This window comes from Patagioenas fasciata, chromosome 6 (genome assembly GCF_037038585.1).
Source record: "Patagioenas fasciata isolate bPatFas1 chromosome 6, bPatFas1.hap1, whole genome shotgun sequence".
Lineage (NCBI taxonomy): Eukaryota > Metazoa > Chordata > Aves > Columbiformes > Columbidae > Patagioenas > Patagioenas fasciata.
Genome location: NC_092525.1, coordinates 25,756,643 through 25,775,841, shown reverse-complemented (window position 1 = coordinate 25,775,841; position 19,199 = coordinate 25,756,643). Strand labels below are relative to the sequence as shown.

The 19,199-nt window shown below is 41.0% G+C and overlaps 1 protein-coding gene across 5 annotated transcripts in view; it reads right to left on the bottom strand.

The window, feature by feature from the left end:
- The window catches only part of CRB1 (crumbs cell polarity complex component 1), a 105,728-nt gene that overhangs the window by 56,838 nt on the left and 29,691 nt on the right, over positions 1-19,199 (bottom strand). For 4 of the 5 annotated variants that reach the window (XM_065842376.2, XM_071810290.1, XM_071810292.1 and 1 more), the window contains exons 2-5: positions 17,325-17,909; positions 11,832-12,027; positions 7,731-7,870; positions 6,355-6,537 (exon numbers count right to left, since the gene is read on the bottom strand). In XM_065842376.2, coding sequence (XP_065698448.2) covers positions 6,355-6,537; positions 7,731-7,870; positions 11,832-12,027; positions 17,325-17,909 — 1,104 coding nt within the window. The remainder of the gene's footprint in view (positions 1-6,354; positions 6,538-7,730; positions 7,871-11,831; positions 12,028-17,324; positions 17,910-19,199) is intronic. The other variant, XM_071810293.1, reaches the window with a different exon arrangement.

Genomic DNA, 19,199 nt, shown 5'->3' with positions numbered 1-19,199 from the left:
TTTCAGTACTGCCATCAATGTTTTGAGGTATGTTGCCTTCATATGGACAGAGCATGCAAATTTTGAGTTCAACCTCAGCTTTCCTTCTGAGGGACTATCCAGAGAAAGACTAATTAGACTAACTTAACAATGAGTTTGGTTTGGGAGCTAAGGCTGTGAGAATTGAATAAGTGCTTATTGCAAATAAAGCAGTTTCATCAATAGTGAATAAAGAGACAAGCAAGAATCTAGTGAGCAAGCTGCATTCTTGGAGTCTGAAAACATTTGCAAAACTGCCTCTTTCTCTGGAGTAGTCCACAGGCCGGGGCTAAAGGACACACTCTGTGAGAATATCCTGACCAGTTCCAAAAATTAAGGAAAAAGAGGAGAAGGAAGAACTCCATGACAAAAGTGGAGGAGGAGGGGAAAATTGAGAAGGAAACAATTCTGATGACAGTGTGAACAAATGATTACCAGGATGATACTGATTGAAGAAATGTTAAATAGTATTAGGGGTCAGAATCACTAAAAGCCAGTCTAAATGTTCTTTCAAGATCAGAGGCTTAAGTAGAAATGGAAGACGTACTTTAAAGTCCTAATTGTCTTTTATTGTGTAGAGTTTTACAGGCAGCAAGTGCCTGGCAGGCCCTGAGGGCATCCTCTTCTTCTAATGCTGGAGCTGCTAGAGCCTGGCTGGGAGCAGCCAGAGAAGGTCCCTCCTCCTCCTTCCCCCTGTGCTTTTGAACACAGGGATGTATAGAGATCACAGAGTCTGGAAGGGAGATAGGGCAGCACTGTAGAAATATCTATAGGAAAGCAGTATCCTCTTCCCCATGCTGGGAAAATAGCAACACTTTTTTACGTTTTGCTGCACAACTGCCCAGCACCACAAAGTTGTTTTATTAAGGGAACCCTTCACAGCAGTCTAACAGTGTAAGACGGATCTCATGCTGATTATGAATTGAATTTAGGTGGAAAAGATGTATGTTTGCAACCCTGTTACAGACTCTCTGCAGTTCCAGAGTAGTAAGAAGCCTAGAAATACACCAGCTCTAATTCTGTTTTTCAGCATTCCACATGTATAGTACTTGTATTTGGAATTTCTCCTTAAACCAGCTAACCTTGAATAAGTGCTTGATAGTGGCAGCATTTTCCTTCTTGAACCTTTGCTTGTACAGGAATTATAATTAGCTAACAATACCTCCAGGCCTGTTAATTCTGAACCTGAGTGCTTGCCTTGCCTGTGTCCCACTGAAAAGATGAGAGATGCCCTTGACACCTTCTTGATTTAAAAATTGTCTTTCCCCTCTGTATCTCTTCCTTTTTCCTTTCTTTTTTTTTTTTTTCTCATTCTTTCCTTGAACAGTCTTGTCCTCTTCTAAGGTCTCAGAATCAAGAGAAAATAACCTTTTAAACTGTGATGATGGGCCATGAAATGATGTGAATTAGCTTGATGTAATGGAGGAATGAGTGACTACCATGGTGTGAACAGCCAAAGGACAGCCAAGGAAATAAAATTTGGAGTCTGGGGACAAGATGAGAACTCTGCTATTAATCTGCTTGTTTACATTTTTGTAAGACTCACATCGCTTTATATATATACCTAAAAAAGATGGCAGCTCTGCAATCATCATACTGAGGGTTAAGAAGGAGATAAGGAAACCAAAAATATATGTATATATTTTAAGCTTCCCAAGTTAGCAATAATGTGTCTACCATCCAATCCATAATATTTACATTTGTATAATACTGTCAGAGGCGAGCAGAGAGGCATACAGCTGGCTGAGACATAGTCTACCCTGTTGTCTGCTGCATGGTCTGCTTGTAGCAGCATCTAAAAGAAGGCAGGGAAATGGAAGCCCCGTGCCCTATGTGCTTGTGTTTCTTTCACTCCGGCTTAAGTGTAGAATGAGAGTCCAAATGATTCTCTTTTTACGCACTGGTCCCATGATGTTCACAGTTCATTACCTGGGTTGAGGTTTTTGTTTTAGTTAGTTGAGTGTTCAGTACTCTCCCATACTGGCCATTTATCTGCCTCATCTTCTGGCTCAAGGAGACAGTTTCTTTCGCCCATGCATATGGCAGGAATTCAATATGCATACGACACCAGTCTGATGGCATAATTTTATCTTGCAGCAGTCCAACAGACTGGGAAAAGGGCCAGGGAGATTTAAAAGGGAAAAGCAGAAAATGTGACAAATAAACGAAAAGGGAAAAAAGAAAATACCTACTGCTCCTCTTACTCTCCTTCTGCTGAAGTGAAAAGGATGGTCTGCAGCCCCCTACCAGCACTGTCCCCTCACCGGGGGACCACGGGCAGCCTGGCACACTCACCACTCCTTGGGCTCAGTTCAACACTGGAATGTGTCACTTGACGGACCTTGCAAGTTCAGAGGCTCTTTAATTTTGACATGGTGTTAAGTTTATTACAACCTGGTGAAATGAGTCACTACCAAATCCACAGCTCTGCCCTGCTCCTTTCCCACAGGTTTTCATAAGGAAAGTGAGAAGTTTAACCTTTCAAATAATGGTCTTTTTAAAACATGTGCAGTGCTAGAGCAATACAATATATCCACAGTATGAAAGGACAAAGTTCTAGCATAACTATTGCCTTAAGCTAGCAGTAACAAATCACAAGCCCTTTAAAAGAAAGCCCAATCTATTAAAAGTACTGTTGTGCTAGGGGGGCAGAGACCAAGGTAATATAAAAAATCTAGGGCTTGCTACTGCAGAAGTACGGAGACTTCTTGAAATGTGAGTATACCCAAACTCTTTGATTTAAAAGGGAGCTGGAGAAGTTTAACCCTTTGTAGAACCTGTGTGGAAATTTTCTGTCTTGGGTCTGAGATACAGCATATATCAAATGGTTTCAAAGAGTTTCTAGCTGGGATAAAGTCTCCAGACTGGGATTTTTATTTTTAAGAAACAAATTGAGTAAATAATTTTGTTTGCGGATTCGTTCCTTGCAAGAGTTTCAGTAGGGCTACTGACTATTTTTTAATTCATCTGAACAATCACTATAACAAGATACTGCCAGATAATATTTATTCCATTCTCCCAACTGGGCAAGGAAAATATTTTATCCTGATATAGGCATGTGTTTAGGCTCCATTATCTCCTGCCCTTGGGGCTAAAACTGTAGTACAAAAGATAGATATTCTCAGTTCAATTACAGTAATTTGTTTGCAATTTTAACAGGTAAGTTCAAAGATGCCATTTTATGCTTGTTACAAAATAGGCAACCATCCTCAATTTAATTACATCTTTCCATTTATTTCAATAGCTTCTGGATCAGGCCCTCACAATGCAGGGTACGTGAACAATTATTTCTTCATATTACCCTGAACAGCGAAGTATGATTACAATGTTCTGTGAGTGCCGTACTGAGGAAGAAGGCATAATAAAATATCAAATGTGATTTATTAAAGAAAATGTTTGTCCTGTTTCAATAGGAATCTAAGGTTTCATATCTAAAGCATATACAACTATTCAGGTGTTGAGGCTGGAAGAACTCCTGACCTACAGCTGCAGAAATGTAGGACTTTGGCTGTCAATGAGATGTATTGATGCCTAGATTAAAGGATCTGACATTTTTTCTACTTGACTGTTAGTTCATATATATATTTGATAAGCACCCATATACTTAGTGATCCTGATCAGTGATTCATCTGCTACCTTGAATCATACCATCAACTCACATCTTAAAGATTCCCTAATTCCCATTAAAACACATGGTTTCTTTATTATGGATTTGGCTATAATTGGAGAAGTGACATCACTGTCAGAAGTGAACATTTCTGCTCCACCTTATAGGCTTTTTGTGTCAACACTTCTGACATACAAGGAGGCTGAGACTCATTTTGAGCACTTTCCATGTCCAGATTACCCAGGGGAAGAAGAAGGGCCAGAGAGAAACACACGGTGCTACTGGAAGGACTGGGGAGATTGGCTGCATTGTCTCTAAGGGCCCTTAGGGCAAAGCCTGGGAGCCTAGGATGCTAAGTGTTAGTTAGAGCGATCCTGCTGTCTCCTCCATAAATACATAAATTGCTTGACTACATTGTGTCTCACACAGATCAGAAAGAAAATAATTTAAAAATTAGGCCCTGCTGAAAAACAAAGGCAGGGAAGGAGCTGTCAAGAGCAGCAAGATTAACCTTGTTTTGCCATTATTTTGCAGCATGTTACCAAATGACATTTCATGTGCAGCTTTTACAGCCATCCCTGTTAAAGGTTATGTTCTTCCTGCCTACAGCTTCCTGGGCACACTGCTTGGTAAGAACAAATTTTGTTCTGTTGGTTTTTGTTTGTTTTTTATAAAGTTACATGTACCATCCAACAGGTATGGGGATGACTTAAGTTACATAAAAGTTTATAAACATGTAATGTTATTTGCATATATAGTCAGCAGAAATTTCAGAGTCTCCTAGACTTCTCTCAGTTATGCTTGGAGAATTCTGCATTGTGATTTAAAAACTTGTCAATTGAAAAATTTTAGTTAGATTAATTGATTTAAATAGGTTCTGACACTCTTTTCTCAAACTGACTGGACTCTGCCTGTACATGAGTCCCTGGACTCCCTGGGGAGTAAAAGAGACCTCCATGTGAATGAAACCAGCAGAATCATCATCCAAATCAGGCAAACAAGCCAAGTGGAAGTAACTGATATGGAAGTGGGAGGATCAAGGATGACAATTAAACAAGGAAACACCTTCCTGGTTGTCTCAGAGAGCACAGGAGTTTTTAAGTTAGGCCAAGAGGGGAAGAAAAGAAACCTAAGAGCTGGGCATCACTGGAATGAAGTGAAGAGAAAGAAGTGGCAAGTGAAGAGGTAAGGATGCTTAGGACAGCCTGGGGGATGTTGCAAGCCTTAGTAGAAGCCTCATATTATATTCTCTTAAGCAGAACAAAAGTACAACAGCAACACTTAGTGACAGGACAGGGAAGGACAGTTAAGGGGGAAGGGATGGAACAAAAGCAAACAAGTCTCAATGTCGCTTTGAAGAAAACTAAATGGAGAATTTGGAGTGAAAGTTATGCTCTCTATGTGCTTTTATATCTGCTGTGTTGGAGACAACAGTCACACAACACACTGGCAGTCACAGGAAAGTTTATAAACTACTCAAGCGATGAATGGAATGAGAAATTGAAGGCTGGTTAAACTAATCCAGCCATTAATTATTTTTTTTTCTTCCTTCAGAAGGAACAAAAGAATGGAGTTGACAGAAAAATACTATAGACCAAGAAGCGTATAATCAAAACCCAACTTGTTTCTGGCTGTGCTAAATGGTACAGGCTGTGTTAAATGCAAATCCCAACACATCATCTTTCTTAGGATTACAGTTACCTGTAATTTTGATAGTTGTTTTTGTTTGTTTTTCCTTAAGAACACACCTATGCACACAATTTGAAACGATTTTTCATTTAAGCTGTAGAATAGCAGCAACACCCTACACTGCCACATTTGTACAAAATCTTGCCCTGCGTTCAGACGAAGTGTTCCTGCCAATCCCCAGTGCGGCTATGCAGAAATACATGAGGACAGAAACACTGGAAGCTTCTGAGTTTTGTTTCATGTTTTAGCCTGGAGAAAAGGAGGCTGAAGGGAGACCTTACCACTCCTTACAACTACCTGAAAGGAGGTTGTATCATGGAGGTTGTATCATGGAGGTCTCTTCTACCAAGTAGCAAGTGATAGGATGAGAAGAAATGGCCTCAAGTTGTGCCAGGGGAGGTTTGCATTGGATATTAGGAAAAATGTACTCACTGAAAGGGTTGTCAGGCATTGGAACAGGCTGCCCAGGGAAGTGGTTGAATCACCATCCCTGGGAGTCTTTAAAATACACATAGGTGAGGTTCTTAGGGACATGGTTTAGAGGTGGAATTGACAGTTCTAGGCTGGACTCATTTGGACTCAATCTTAAAGGTCTTTTCCATCCAAAACAATTGTATGATTTTATATTTGGTTTACTCTCTTATTTATTATTTTTTTCACTCCTGTAATATAATACCTGTAGACAGTGAATTTCGAACTCTAAATAGAACACCTAAGTGAAGTTTATGGCATAATTCCAGCAAATGTGGTTATGAATGATGAAGCTTTGCAGACAAAGCAGGGGAAAGGACTGCGTCTCCTGCTGCCCTGGGGCCGTGCCTGGGCTCTGCCGCTCTCCGCTGCGGTCACAACTTGTGCAACCAACGCCCTGTGCTCCACACAAACCAGCACTGACACCCGTGTGTGGTGACCACCAGAGGGACCCTTCCCACTATGGCACCTTAAAACCCATACCATCTTAAAGATTTATTGGAAGCCAAGCCTAAACAACAGGCTGCTGCTGTGCACCAGTTCCTAAGCTTCCAGCGAAGGAGCCTTACCGGTGAAGCCTGGCTTGCAGCTGCAGATGTAGCCCTCGGCCGTGCGGTAGCTGAAGGCGGGCGGCAGCCCCGGGACGCTGCCGTAGCGGCCGGCCCAGGAGCGCTCGACGCAGTCGCCGCCGGGCAGGCAGGGGCTGCTGCGGCATTCCCCGATGTCCTCCTCGCAGCGGAGGCCCGCGTAGCCTGCGGAGAAAAACGTGTTTAATTGGTGCGCTATTCATTCATTCCAGCCCCGAAAATACTGTGGCTATCGGATGGGCTTGGGTTCAGGCTCTGTCATGTGCTAAAAGATTTCCTCTGGTGCTCGGAGGTGGGGACGTTTCCTTGCGGCGCTGCCAGGATTCAGCAGCAGGATACTGCTGTGGCTATTCTGCGTTAGCTAGCTGAGCTTTGCTGTGCTCTACAGACTTGAGGGTTTTTAGGAAGTAATGTGAAGATCTGTGTGAATAAAGAGGCACTGCATTACGGTGTAGATACACTTTCAGGCTGTGTGAAGTTTTCCTTGCCTTTTGCACCACCTCCCTAAGAGAGAGGAGGGCAGAGAGTATAAATTTTTCAGTATTTGTAAAGTGCTGTATCTGCTGGCGTTTGACATGTCACAAAACTCCCTGATTCCAGGAAAGCACTAAGGGTGCCTAGTCTTTCCATGTCTAATGCACCAACACCATGCAGCCCAACACCACTGTAGCATTTACTCCTCAAAGTGCACTCTGTTTCTGTGCCCTCAGTAGGGACATAGACATTAAACTTACTAGACAGACTTCTTGTAGTTAGTCTGTGTGCTGAAAGACCCACAAAGTCTCTCAAAGAGCACAGTGTCTGTGTCCCTGCTGGGCTGTGGGAGCCTGTTTGCAAACGGCTGGATATGCAAGCAGTGCTGGTAGAGAACACAGTCCAGTGTGTTTTCACCCACACTGCTAGACAGGAGAAGTTGCACTGGTGATATGAAGGAGACCAATGTAAAGCCTACTTTGATTTTTGTTTATAAACAGGCATTTTGCATTGGAAAGTAAATTAAGTTTTTTTAGGCTGATTTGAAGGTCATGTTAGTGAAGAGTAAAAAAGGGTCAGGTGCAGCTGTGATTCCTGTATCACATGGGCTGAAGGATTAATCATCCAGAAGATGGACCCAGTTTTGACTTATCTCCTGTTTTGACTCCATAATACTGGCACTTTTGTTTTTGCCAACTTCTCCTGTGCAGGGAAATTCTTAGCTGGAAAAGACACCAACTTACCTGTAGTCATGATGAGGAGTCAAGCCCACAGAGTATTTTTAAGGGTATATAGCTTCAATGTTTTATTGTATCAGCAAAAAAAATAAGACTATATCTACTACACAAGGAACAAGAGTGTTTATAAGAGAATTTAGAACTTACCTGGCCAGCAGTGGCATGTGTAATTGTCTGCATTGTCCTCACAAGTGCCATTATTGTAGCACGGTTGTGACCAACATAAGGGAGTTAGAGTCTCACAGTGCAGGCCCATAAATCCAGTACCGGTGCAGTTGCAGCTGTACCTGCAACACAGAATGCAGTGTTCATTCTAGCTGGAAGTCAGGAGATCTGGGCTTTGTTCCCAAATCCTTCTTGCATACACTTGGCTAGCAGCTTGCACAGTTCAGTCCAGGCTTGAGACCACCATCTGGTACTCTAGGAGAAATACCAGATATTGGGAATGAACAATGAGCTTTTTCCTGAAATATGTGTTTTTGTCTAGGGAAAAAAAAAAAAAAACCTGCTTGTGAATTCAAATTGGTTTTGACAGATCATTTATTTTAAGAATTATTGGGGTTTTTTGCTTCCTTGTTTTTTGATTTTTTTGGGGAAAAAGTTTCCATCATTTCCAATGCAATTTTTGCAGGCTTAGCTTTATTCACAAAATGAAAAGGATAGAGGCAGTAAGTGTGTTAGTATCCCTTTCTCTTGGACCAGTAGAAATTAAATTGGCAAAAGTAAGGCAATTTATTTTCCTTGACTAATATTTTCTCTGATGAAAAACAATACTTTTTGTTGTTAAGTTAGTGCAAAAATGTCAGCTGCTTGCATAGTTCCAATAATAACTGTAATATGAGCTTCCTTTTGATAGCAATGTTACTATTACGTGTTTAGAAGTAAACAAACTAGTATATATAAATGAACAATGTGCAGGTAATCAGTAACGTCTGAGGGGTTTTGTCTGGGGTTTGTTCTTGATTGTTGTTTGGGTTTTTTGTTGTTGCTGGGTTTTGTTTGTTTGTTTGTTTGTTTCAGATGAGCTAATTATTATGAAATATATCATTCCCATGCTTAGTTCATTAGGTATAAGGTCAACTTGTACATGTCATAAGAAAAGACAGGCCTTCGCAAGGTAACTATGTTAAATGCTTATGCTTGGATGATCTTTGTCTAATAATAATTACCAGAAACAAAAAAAAAATTCTTATATTGTTTTATTTTATATTAAAATTATACACTGGTTATTGTAGAATTGAAATCATGGGCAGCCTTGCTGAACAAGAGATCAGTATAGTTATTGGATGATTTCTGTGCTTAATATATAAGTCTTGGAGTAAATCTATAGAGAGAAAGCAAAATTGTTAAACATAAGGGAGCATCAGAAAACAATTGGCTCCCGCAGTCTAACAAACCAAAAAGTGTAAACTTTTTACTACAGTATGTAACCGTACATAAGCAGAAACTTCTGGCAGGCTAGTTTATTACTAGTGTATGGATTATTCTTAAATCAAAATCAGAGATGACTTTAGACCAGGTGACATTTGAATTTAGGATATAAAAAGTAATGAGGAAGATGTGAATTGGAAAAATAATTTTCATTCTGAGGTATGGTCTCAAAACAGAAGGATCTTTCTTCTGCTGTATTTTTCACACATTTCCTCCCTGTGCTTTCGCTTTGTGGAGAAAGTTTTTTTGTTTTTGTTTGTGTGTGTGTTTGTTTTTGCCTTAGTCCACACCCCTTTTTCCCTTTGGTCCAGAATGAAGGAGCAGTAAGGAATACTCACAACTCTCTTAATGTGAAGCCCCACTTGTGTGCCTTTTTTTCATGGGTATCTGTAAATGTCGACATTGCTGTGATCCTTCAGGGATTCTGGAGGGTCCCCTGCCCGGGGACAAGCTGTGAAGGGGCAGGCAGGTGGTGTTGGCTGTTAAGAGTGATACTCATACTCTACCAAGCACATTTTTTGAGATTATTTTTTTATGTTCTCACAATATGCAGGAGGCAATACATGCAGGTGTTCTTTCTTATGCAATCAAAAGAGCATTGAAGGTCCTGGGAATATTTCCGATGGAAAAAAGGTTTGGAGCATACAGAGGTATCCTCTGTGCCTCAGCACACCAGCTTTCATAGGGTCAACTAAGGCACCTCTGTAAATTGTTGAGTTTAAATAAGAAATGTTCAATAATGTGCAACTGCTTTTTTAAGGGATCAAGTTCTACTTTGTTGCATTCAGGAGAACTTGCTGGAAGAATCTGTCTCAAATTTGGGAGAGAATTTGATTCAGTGTTTTGTGTTTGTGGCTTTAAATGCTAAATCTATCACCTCTCACATTCCTATGATAGCTGGTGGCACACACAAAAGCCTCCGTCGTACTGTAGCATTAGTCAGAAAATGAAAACTACTTTTTAAAGACTACAGTGCTTCATTTAACTCCAAAAATACACAAAAGGAAGAAAATTGCTAGACACCCTTCTGTTTTGAATTGCTTTGTTGTCCAACCCTTTTTCATCATGTAACAAATGTGGAAAAAGCTCCAATCGTTCTCCAGATATCCTGCAGCATTACAAGCCAATTAAAATTGCTCTTACATGTACCTCAGCTTTAAAAGCTAGGAGAAAAATGAGTAGGATTAAGTCTGGCCTGAATGAGCACCCCAGTTGCTCACCTCATGTGTGTATCCTCAAAAGGCTTGCAGGTTCCCAAGCGGGTCTGCTGTGAGCTAGGCAGGTGCAAGGTGACCTCCCTCCCTCTCCTGTCATGCTTTAGCTATACTGGAAAACAGTGAATTGCTTTGTCCTGTTCAGAGTGATTCAGAGCTGCTGAAAAGGAGCTTCCAGAGGTTTGTGCAGTGTCACCACACTGTACAAAAGCTCATTCCCAGAACACAATCTGTTCCCCCTCTTATTCAAGGCAGGCATGCCTTTTGCTGACCTGACTTTTGGACTGGGTGGGGGGGGGCACTAAAATCTTCAAAACCACTTTATAGAAACTGGAAAATACACAATAGAGGACAAATCTTATACTTACAGGTGAGTGCCTGCATGAATACACATATGAACTTTCAGACTGAGCTTATATTTGTGTATTTTCAGTTTGAGAATCTCATGCTGAGTACGCAAAGCCAGTACCAGTGAAGGAAAGCCAGAGCTCTGGCTGCCTGGGATGCTCTTGGACCTCTGTGTAGGGCTATTAACAGTAGGTTCAGAACCTCACTTTTCTGTTGCCTTGTATCCTTTTTTTTTTCCCTTTGCCCATGGACCACAGGTTGTTTTGAATAAGGAGCTGTTGTCCTATATGTCTGTAAAGTTTCTGACACATTTTTCTAATGACATCTGTTACTATGGTTACTATTATTACAGTTTCACTCTACCTCTCTTTCTTAATGTCTGTTGGTGTGGGCAGCTGCTGTTGGCAAATTCAATTTTATGCACTCTCACATCTCTCTTGGAAACGGAAGTTTTATGAGTGTTAGAAACAGAATTCATGTATTCAGTTTTGGGCCCCTCATCACAAGAAGGACCTTGAAATACTAGAGAGAGTGCAGAGTAGGGCAACAAAGCTGGTGAGGGGTCTGGATCACAAGTGTGATGAGGAGCAGCTGAGGGAACTGGGGCTGTTCAGCCTGGAGAAAAGGAGGCTGAGGGGAGACCTTATTGCTGTCTACGACTACCTAAAAGGAGGATGTAGCGTAGAGAGAGTTGGTCTCTTCTCCCAAGTAGCAAGTGATAGGATGAGAGGAAATGGCCTCAAGTTGTGCCAGGGGAGGTTTACATTGCATATTAGGAAATAATTCTTCTCAGAAAGGGTTGTCAGGCATTGGAACAGGCTGCCCAGGGAAGTGGTGGAGTCACCATCCCTGAAGGTGTTTAAAAGGCATTTAGACAAGATTCTTAAGGACATGATTTAGTACTGGAGTTATGGTTGGACTCAATGATCCTGAGGGTCTCTTCCAACCAAAATGATTCTATGATTCTAAATGACTGTCCCCAGGGCCAGACAAACACCATGTTGTAAATATTAAAAGTAATATTCTGGTCAGCCTTTGCCATAAATATTTTGTTGTCCTATTGGCCCTGACATCAGACTTGCATTCTCTGATCCTTTTCAAATTTCAACTGAAATCAGTGCAGGATCAAGGAGTGAAATCCACAATTTGAAATGAAATCAGCCACCTGCCAGTGCGGGCTCTCATTGCATTCCCATCTGCAAACAGAGGAGCTAACAGCACTCACATTTGCGTTAGCCATCTGTAGAAGACGTACCCGTTGGCAGCGTCCATGCACTGTCCCCCGTGGAGGCACGGCCGGCTGGCGCACTCATCCAGGTTGGTTTCGCAGAGGCGGCCAAGGAAGCCGGGGGCACAGGAGCAGGAGAAGCTCCCCAGGGCATCGCGGCAGGTCCCACCATGCAGGCACGGCTGGGACGAGCACTCATCTATTTCCAGCTCACAGTTTTTTCCTTCAAAAGCAAACAAGCAAACCCCTGACTTAGCAGATCGTTTTGGAGATCTAACCAGGGACTCTTTTAAGTACAGTATTCACTTTTTTTTTATTAGTAATTGCCTATTTTTGAAAGGCATTTCCTCCTCAATGTACATTGCAAGACTAGTTTTTTTCAAGGCTTGAGGGAATTTACAGAAGAACAAACCAGCTGTTATTCACAAGAACAGGTAGAATAACATCTTTTTATATTAGCTTAAACATGGAAACAAAATGAACTAATTTTCAGATTATTCAAACCACGCTACCACCCCGTTTATATAACTGAAGTGACTAATAATTTAATGACCTCAGAAGAGTCGAATTAAAGCTACACAATTAATTGAATTCATTGGGAAGCTGTTTGTTTAGCTATGTTTTATTGCTTAATTTTTTAAAGATCTAGCTATATGTAAATAAACTGGTCTATGATGCCGTGTTTGCAACAGGTCAGAATCTTGGAGCTGTTCTTCAGAGATAGTTGATGCAACTAAATCAGTTGTAATATTAGTTTACAGCTATTTATTGTAGTTGGCACATTAAATATACATTCCTTTTTCTTAGCTCTAGCACAGTCCAAGAGACACTAAGAAAATTTTGTATTTAATGCCTTGCAGCTCCTGCTTTGATTATTTCAGGGTTTTATATGGTGATGCACTTACTTAGCATTCTGAGTAATGGAGTGATATTTTTTGAAAATAGTTTTCACATGCAAAGTCAATGTGTTTTAACAGCTACAGTACCAGCCACAAAACAGATGCAAACTGACAAATTATAGTGAAGCAGCTGCTTTTAAGTGGACTCCTCTATCCTTTTTTTGCCTTACCAAGGTAAGCAGTAGTATTTTAAATAGATTTCAGGGGGATTTCCTACCTGAATGAGAATCTGCAGCCTTAAGAATAGGTTTCATTTTTTTTGGAGAGGTTAAGTGTTCAGTACAAGATGATGGGGCAGGCTTTCAAAAGATGGGAACAGACACATTTTGGCAACGGGTATTATCTCAGCAACTTATTTAGGAGCTCAGCTGTAATTCTTTCTTTATGCTCTCTTTGCCAGTTCTGTCCTGCTGTAAAATTTGTACATTCTAACTTGGAACATTTTTTCAAAACACTGAGATTGCTAATATTTAGAATTGTTACTTGATCACTCATTTATTTTGACTCTTTTGAATGTAGCATCTCTTTTTTAAAACAAAACAAAACCAAAACCAAACAAAAAATATTATGGATAAATACTTGGAAATATCTTAAAATGCGAAAACAAAATTTGAGGATGTTAGCTCAGAACTACTTTGCATTGTATATAAACATTAAAGTGCAGTAGTTAGGAAATACCACTGCTGTGATTTTAGAGCATATATTTTTATAGTTCCTTGAGACCACATACAGAACACTGGGTGGGTGAAGTCACTGGTCCCGTGTCTCCAGTTTGAGGTTTGCTGATCAGCCAGGGCACTGCTTTCAGCAGGAGCCTGCCGTGAGACCCTGGCACGCACGGGAACACTCTCTGCTGGCTTTATGGTAATGTACATTACATCCAGATATAGTGAGCAATCCCTCTGTGGTCATTGCCCTGTGAATTCACTGTAATTGTAAACAATGTGTTTGCAGAAGTATGTCTAGTGACCGTAAATCTGCCAGAGCTTGTTAACAGCTTACTGCAAACGCTAAAAATCATGTGACAAAACAAGCCCTGTTCAACTGATCCTCAGTTCAGCCAAATTTAAAACTACAGGCCTGAGAACAGCCTGACGATTTACATGAGAACACAGCCTTGTTGTTTTGGTTCGTGTCTTTAATCTATCAAGCCCAGTAACATGCCTTCGGCAATGTTGCCTCAGAAGAAAACTTCTCTCTGTGTAACGCATCCAGGCGATGCGAGATGCCATGCAAACAGGGAAAATTCCTTCCCAGCCTCTACTGAATCTCCCGTCAGGCTTTCTTATGTGTGAAGAAGAGAGATGAAAAGATTAGATCCGCATTTGCACCTCCGTCTAACATTCTGTCATAAATATGCTGTATGCCAAATATCATATAACGGAGAGGGGAAAAAAGCCCCAACAAACCCTGCCATGGTTATTGCATGGGGCTGCAGCATCCAGAGCAATGACCTCCTGTCCTACAGCAGGCAGTGATTCAGCAGGTGCCAAACTGCACAAGTGGTTTGAATTGAAAGACTCAGAAGGTGGATATAAGAGATATTTATAACTTTTGCAGTTTCCTTGAAGAACAAAGATAATTTCTTACACTACTTGCTTTTCAAACAAGTCCTACTGTACACTTCTTTGTACAGCCCAATCAAAAAAAAGGTAAATGTAGCCAAGGATGAAAGGGATACAGCCAACATTTTCAGACTTGTACGGAAAATCATTTGAAATGTGGCCAGTACTGCTGGTAACCTCTAATGTCACAGTCTTGTGGTCAGAGTCTCAGCATCAAGCTGATAACCTAGGCATGAAGTAGGGAGTGTTGTTTGAAACTAGAAATCTGGAGAAGGAAACAGACCTTCCACTTTGTTGGCAATTGCTGTTTGCTGTTGATATCCAGAATTATAATGCCATGAGCTTGTTGGGAAGTGATATCTGTACTTGCAGTATGTCATCCGTGGTAGAGGCTGCAGTGCCTCTCCAAGCCTTTGAGTGCCTAAGACTTATGAGGCACCTACTCTAAATATCTGTATGACATACATGTTATAAGAATACTGAATGAGAACCAAAAGATTCATCAGGAATAATTTCCTCATCCCAGCTGCAGCTACACCACAGTAAAAGGTGTTGCACCAAGAATGAATCTAGCCCACTGTACCTTTGAGTCTGTCACTGAGTCACTGAAACACTCTCTCCTGTTCTTTTCTTGGGCTAAGACTGGTTTTTGGAACTGCCATGCACCCCTGACAGTTCACTGGCAATGGAGGACTGACTTCAGCTGTGTCCAGGTAATTAACATATGTGGCTGTGGGTAACAGTCTCTTGCACTGTGCTCTGTTGGGGTGAATTAAAAGCAAGTGCAATTAGTGCAATGGAGGAAAAATGCATTTGATTAAGGTAGCCAGCAAAAATTCAACAAACCAATTGAGCTTTATTATTTAACAGCTGTGTGACACATGTCTTGTAAATTATTTCACAGATGCAGAGCATTATCATAGAAACTGCAGATTTCATGCTAAATTTTCCAGTCTTTGGCTCTTGGTGCATTCTAACCTCTTTCATTTGTGTAAGAATTATGTGTGACATTTCTCAGCTATTTTAAGAAGTGCTGCAGCATACTGATCATACAAAATAGCAGTCATAGTCCATGAAACAAGTAGCAGCCACAGCCAGTAACTCAAGCATTTGGTTAACATTACTGCTGTAGATTTACCGTACATTTTCTACCTACATATCAAGAGATATAACCTTTTTAACATCTTAGGGAAATGAGATGAAGCTGGGTGACTTCCCACAGTAATTCATGGTGTCAGGCCATGATAGTAATGGTTGGCAAGATCCCCTGACAGAGTAAATGAGGGTTTATATTACCAGTGGAGACACCTCAGGGCTTTCATCCAGTAATCCCTCTGGCTTGTTCATTTAGCACAACTCAGAGCAAAGTGCAGAAAACAACAAAAAAGAGTGCTTCTGATAAATCATTTCATTAAATAGCCTTTAAAAACTGGTGTTTTACTGCTGAAGGAACAGTCCGTTTCTCTTCTGTAGAATTATTATGATTAGTCTCTTTGCTGCCGGAAGCAACGCTCGAGCTGTATATCAAAACACTGCAGCTTCTTCTGCTTTGTATTTTAGATCTCTTCTCCTTCCTTGGTTCTCTCCTCACTTCTTTACTCTGCTTGTGCTGAGTGTGGAGCACTTGGTGGCATCACTTGATTTTTGGTGAGAGCAGAGAGCATCAGCCTGGGAAACAGCAGAATTTCATGATGAAAGTGGAGCAACTGCAGCAGAGTGAGTTTCCTCCAGCAGTTTGTGTTGCTCTAAATCTTAATTTCTTTTTGTTTGGGCTTTACTGTTTTATTATGTTTTCTCTCTCTTTGTCTCTAAGGTGTATATTCTGCATCTTTCAAGCTGAGTTCCCAGGCTATGGATCCAGACCTGGACCCCACTAACAGTGTCAGTTAAACAAATACAGCTTCCTGAATACAACAGGAGGTCTGGGCTGAGTCTGATCATTGCAGAGTAACCATGCTGGTTGTTAATAGGTTTTTCCTTCCTTCCGCTCTTTGGCTTTGCCCTGGTTGTGTAGTTTTCTCCTTGGCTGGCCTGGGCTCAGACACCCGCTGGCAGCAGCAGGGTGGCGGGAAGGTAAAAAGCTTCCTTCAAATAACATTCTCTGTGCTCATGAGGGATATTAACTGAGGGCTGGCTTCCAACGAGCGCTGTGTCAGACACGGGAAAGTTGCTTTTTACCTCTGACTTCCCCTCCTGTGTGGGGATTTGGGGATGGAGCTGTAAACCACATCTCTTATTTCTTATTCATTTGAATCACTTGAAGCAATAGCTGTTTTTTCCCCCCTTTTGCTGTATGAGTATTTTTTCTCTGCTAACTTGACTGGCAGTCTATCACTGAAATGCTCTCCCTTTTCTCCTTTTAATGATTCAGTGTGCTACCTCTTGTGGTTCTACCCTGAATACAGCTTTGAAATTGGAAGGGAGCTGTCTCCTGCAAGGATTATGTGCTCTCCAGTAGAGGAAGTAGGCAAGAAAAATCACAACCACACCTTAAAGATGGAGCCACATAAAAGTGGATTATCAAAAAATTGGCAGTTTGGGAACCTGATCATACTTTTCTTTCTATTTAACTTACATAATGTTCCATTTGCAAGGGCAGAGGAGAGGAAGTTAACATGAAATGTCTAGATCTAACAGTATAGTTTGTTGTGATTAGCAATCAAGCAAGTCTAATTGGATCTAATTTTTAATCCTGTCAAACATAGGTTTTGTCTGAGGATCGAAAACTATGTATAGCACTCTGAGGACAAGCATTTTGAGAATGTTTCTTTCAAAAGAAAAGTTAACTAGCCCTGTGACATAGCTTAATGTTCATGAAACTGCTCTGTAGCTTTTGGTAAATGTGAGATTTCTTTAATCCTTCTCTTATCTGATATCAGTAGTTCACAGTGATAAGGTAACCCATAATGCACCAACAGCCACTGGTGTTGAAGCTGAAGGCAAGATGTAAATACAGATATGACTAAATGAATGTGTGGCTGGGGGAACTGAACTTGGAATATGAATTATGATGGTTCTCCATGATGCAAAGAAAAAGTTGTTTCAATAGTGCTTACCTGTGTACCCAAGTGGACAGAGGCAGTCATACCGTCCTACCTGATTGAGACACGTTGCCCCATTCAGGCACGGATCTGACACACATTCATTCACTTCCAGGTCACAGTGCTTGCCTTGGTAACCTGGGACGCAGTAGCAGGAGTATTCACCAACCCCATCTTTGCACAGCGCTCCGTTGTGGCACGGTTCCGAAATGCATTCGTCAAAATCTGTTTCACAGAGTGCACCTGTGTATCCTGCACTACAAAGGCAGATGGGCCCAGCCAGGCTGTTTTGGCAGGTGCCTCCATGTTCACAAGGGTTTGTGTCACACAGGCTGACGGCTGTTTCACAGGTAGGTCCATTATAACCAGCAGGGCACTCACAAGTAAAGCTGAGATTTCCAGCAGAGCTTAAACAGGTAGCATTTTGAAGACAAGGGTTTGAAGAGCAAGGATCGGAGGTTTTATTGCAGAGTTCTTTCACACTGTCCATGGATGCATCTGCACAATGGCAAGCATCATCTTTATGATCAGGAATGCATGTTGAGTTCTTTTGGCAAGAGTCTGACAGGCACCTGGAGTCATTCCTCATGCAAAGTGACTCTAAAAAGGAAATGCAAAAAGTCCTGAGGATTTCCACGGCACTGGGAATAACCGAGAGTGAAAGAAGTGCAACTGTGCTTTAAAACCAACAGCTCCAACTGTTGGCTGTTGAGAAGAAAACAGGGCTGGTAACTGTAACACGTATTAGTAGACTAATAAATGTGAAAGGAAAACAATTATGAAAATAAGAGTAGGTTGTAATTTCCTGTTCTCACCTCTTCCATCATCCATGGCTTGGCATGTCAGGATTGCTTAGCACTATATTAAGAGTAGAGTTGGAACAATATTGGTGGTTGTCAACAACTATCCAACAATATGGAATGCATTTAGGTATATTTAAGATAAATTTGTTTATTTGTTGTTTCAGTTTTGGTTTTTACTAGAAAAATGAATTGAACCACGTTTTTCAGTTCAATACCACTTTGTTTTGTTTTGTGGTGAGAGTTTTTCTTTTGTAGTAGAGTTCAACACAGTTAAATTACTTGGGTGCAGTTACAGCTCAATTAAGTGGTTCAAACCATCATGCACTTTGACTTCCTGATTATAAATAGTAATTTAACAGCTGTACAGCATTTATACCACAAAGAATCTCCCAAACACCTGAGATTCAAAATATCTCTCTGAGAGTCTTCCAGCCTCTGAGGCTGGACGGACACTGTAAACACAGTGCAAACATGTCCCTTATCCTCCAGGAACTGAGCTCCAGCATAATTAAAGGCTACTGGAATTGCTTTGTTGCTGTAAAGACTGGCTGAGACAATAGCTATTTGTCACTCCCCAGTGAAGGAGGGGCGAGCTGTTAGCAGCATCGTTCATAACGCACAACTGAAACACTGATAGAGTTAAAGCAGTGAAAGTAGTGAAACGTGTTCTTTCTAGGAAAATAAAACAATAATTTTGCTATGAAACTGTGTGACTTTCTAAAGTCATAATTAATTGTCTCCATAACAAAATAAACAACTGTATTCAGATAAGCATAACATACATATGTAGGTATATACCTGCTGCCTTAAATTTGGTGTTAGGTATACTGAGCAATAGCAGCAAGGTGCCAGATACCGAGTGCCTGAGGTAGGTGTGTTGACCTGGACTGAATCCTCTGCAATCACAGCTTCACTGCCAATCTCAAGTGAGACAGACTGAAGCTTGTGAACTTTTATGTGTGCTATTATTGGGTCTTCTACATGCAGCACAGAGATAGGCGAAGAGTGCAATGGGGTTCTATTGATCACTAAATTAATCTTGTAATATGTTGTGTCTGTCATGATTTGCCATTACTTTGATATGGGT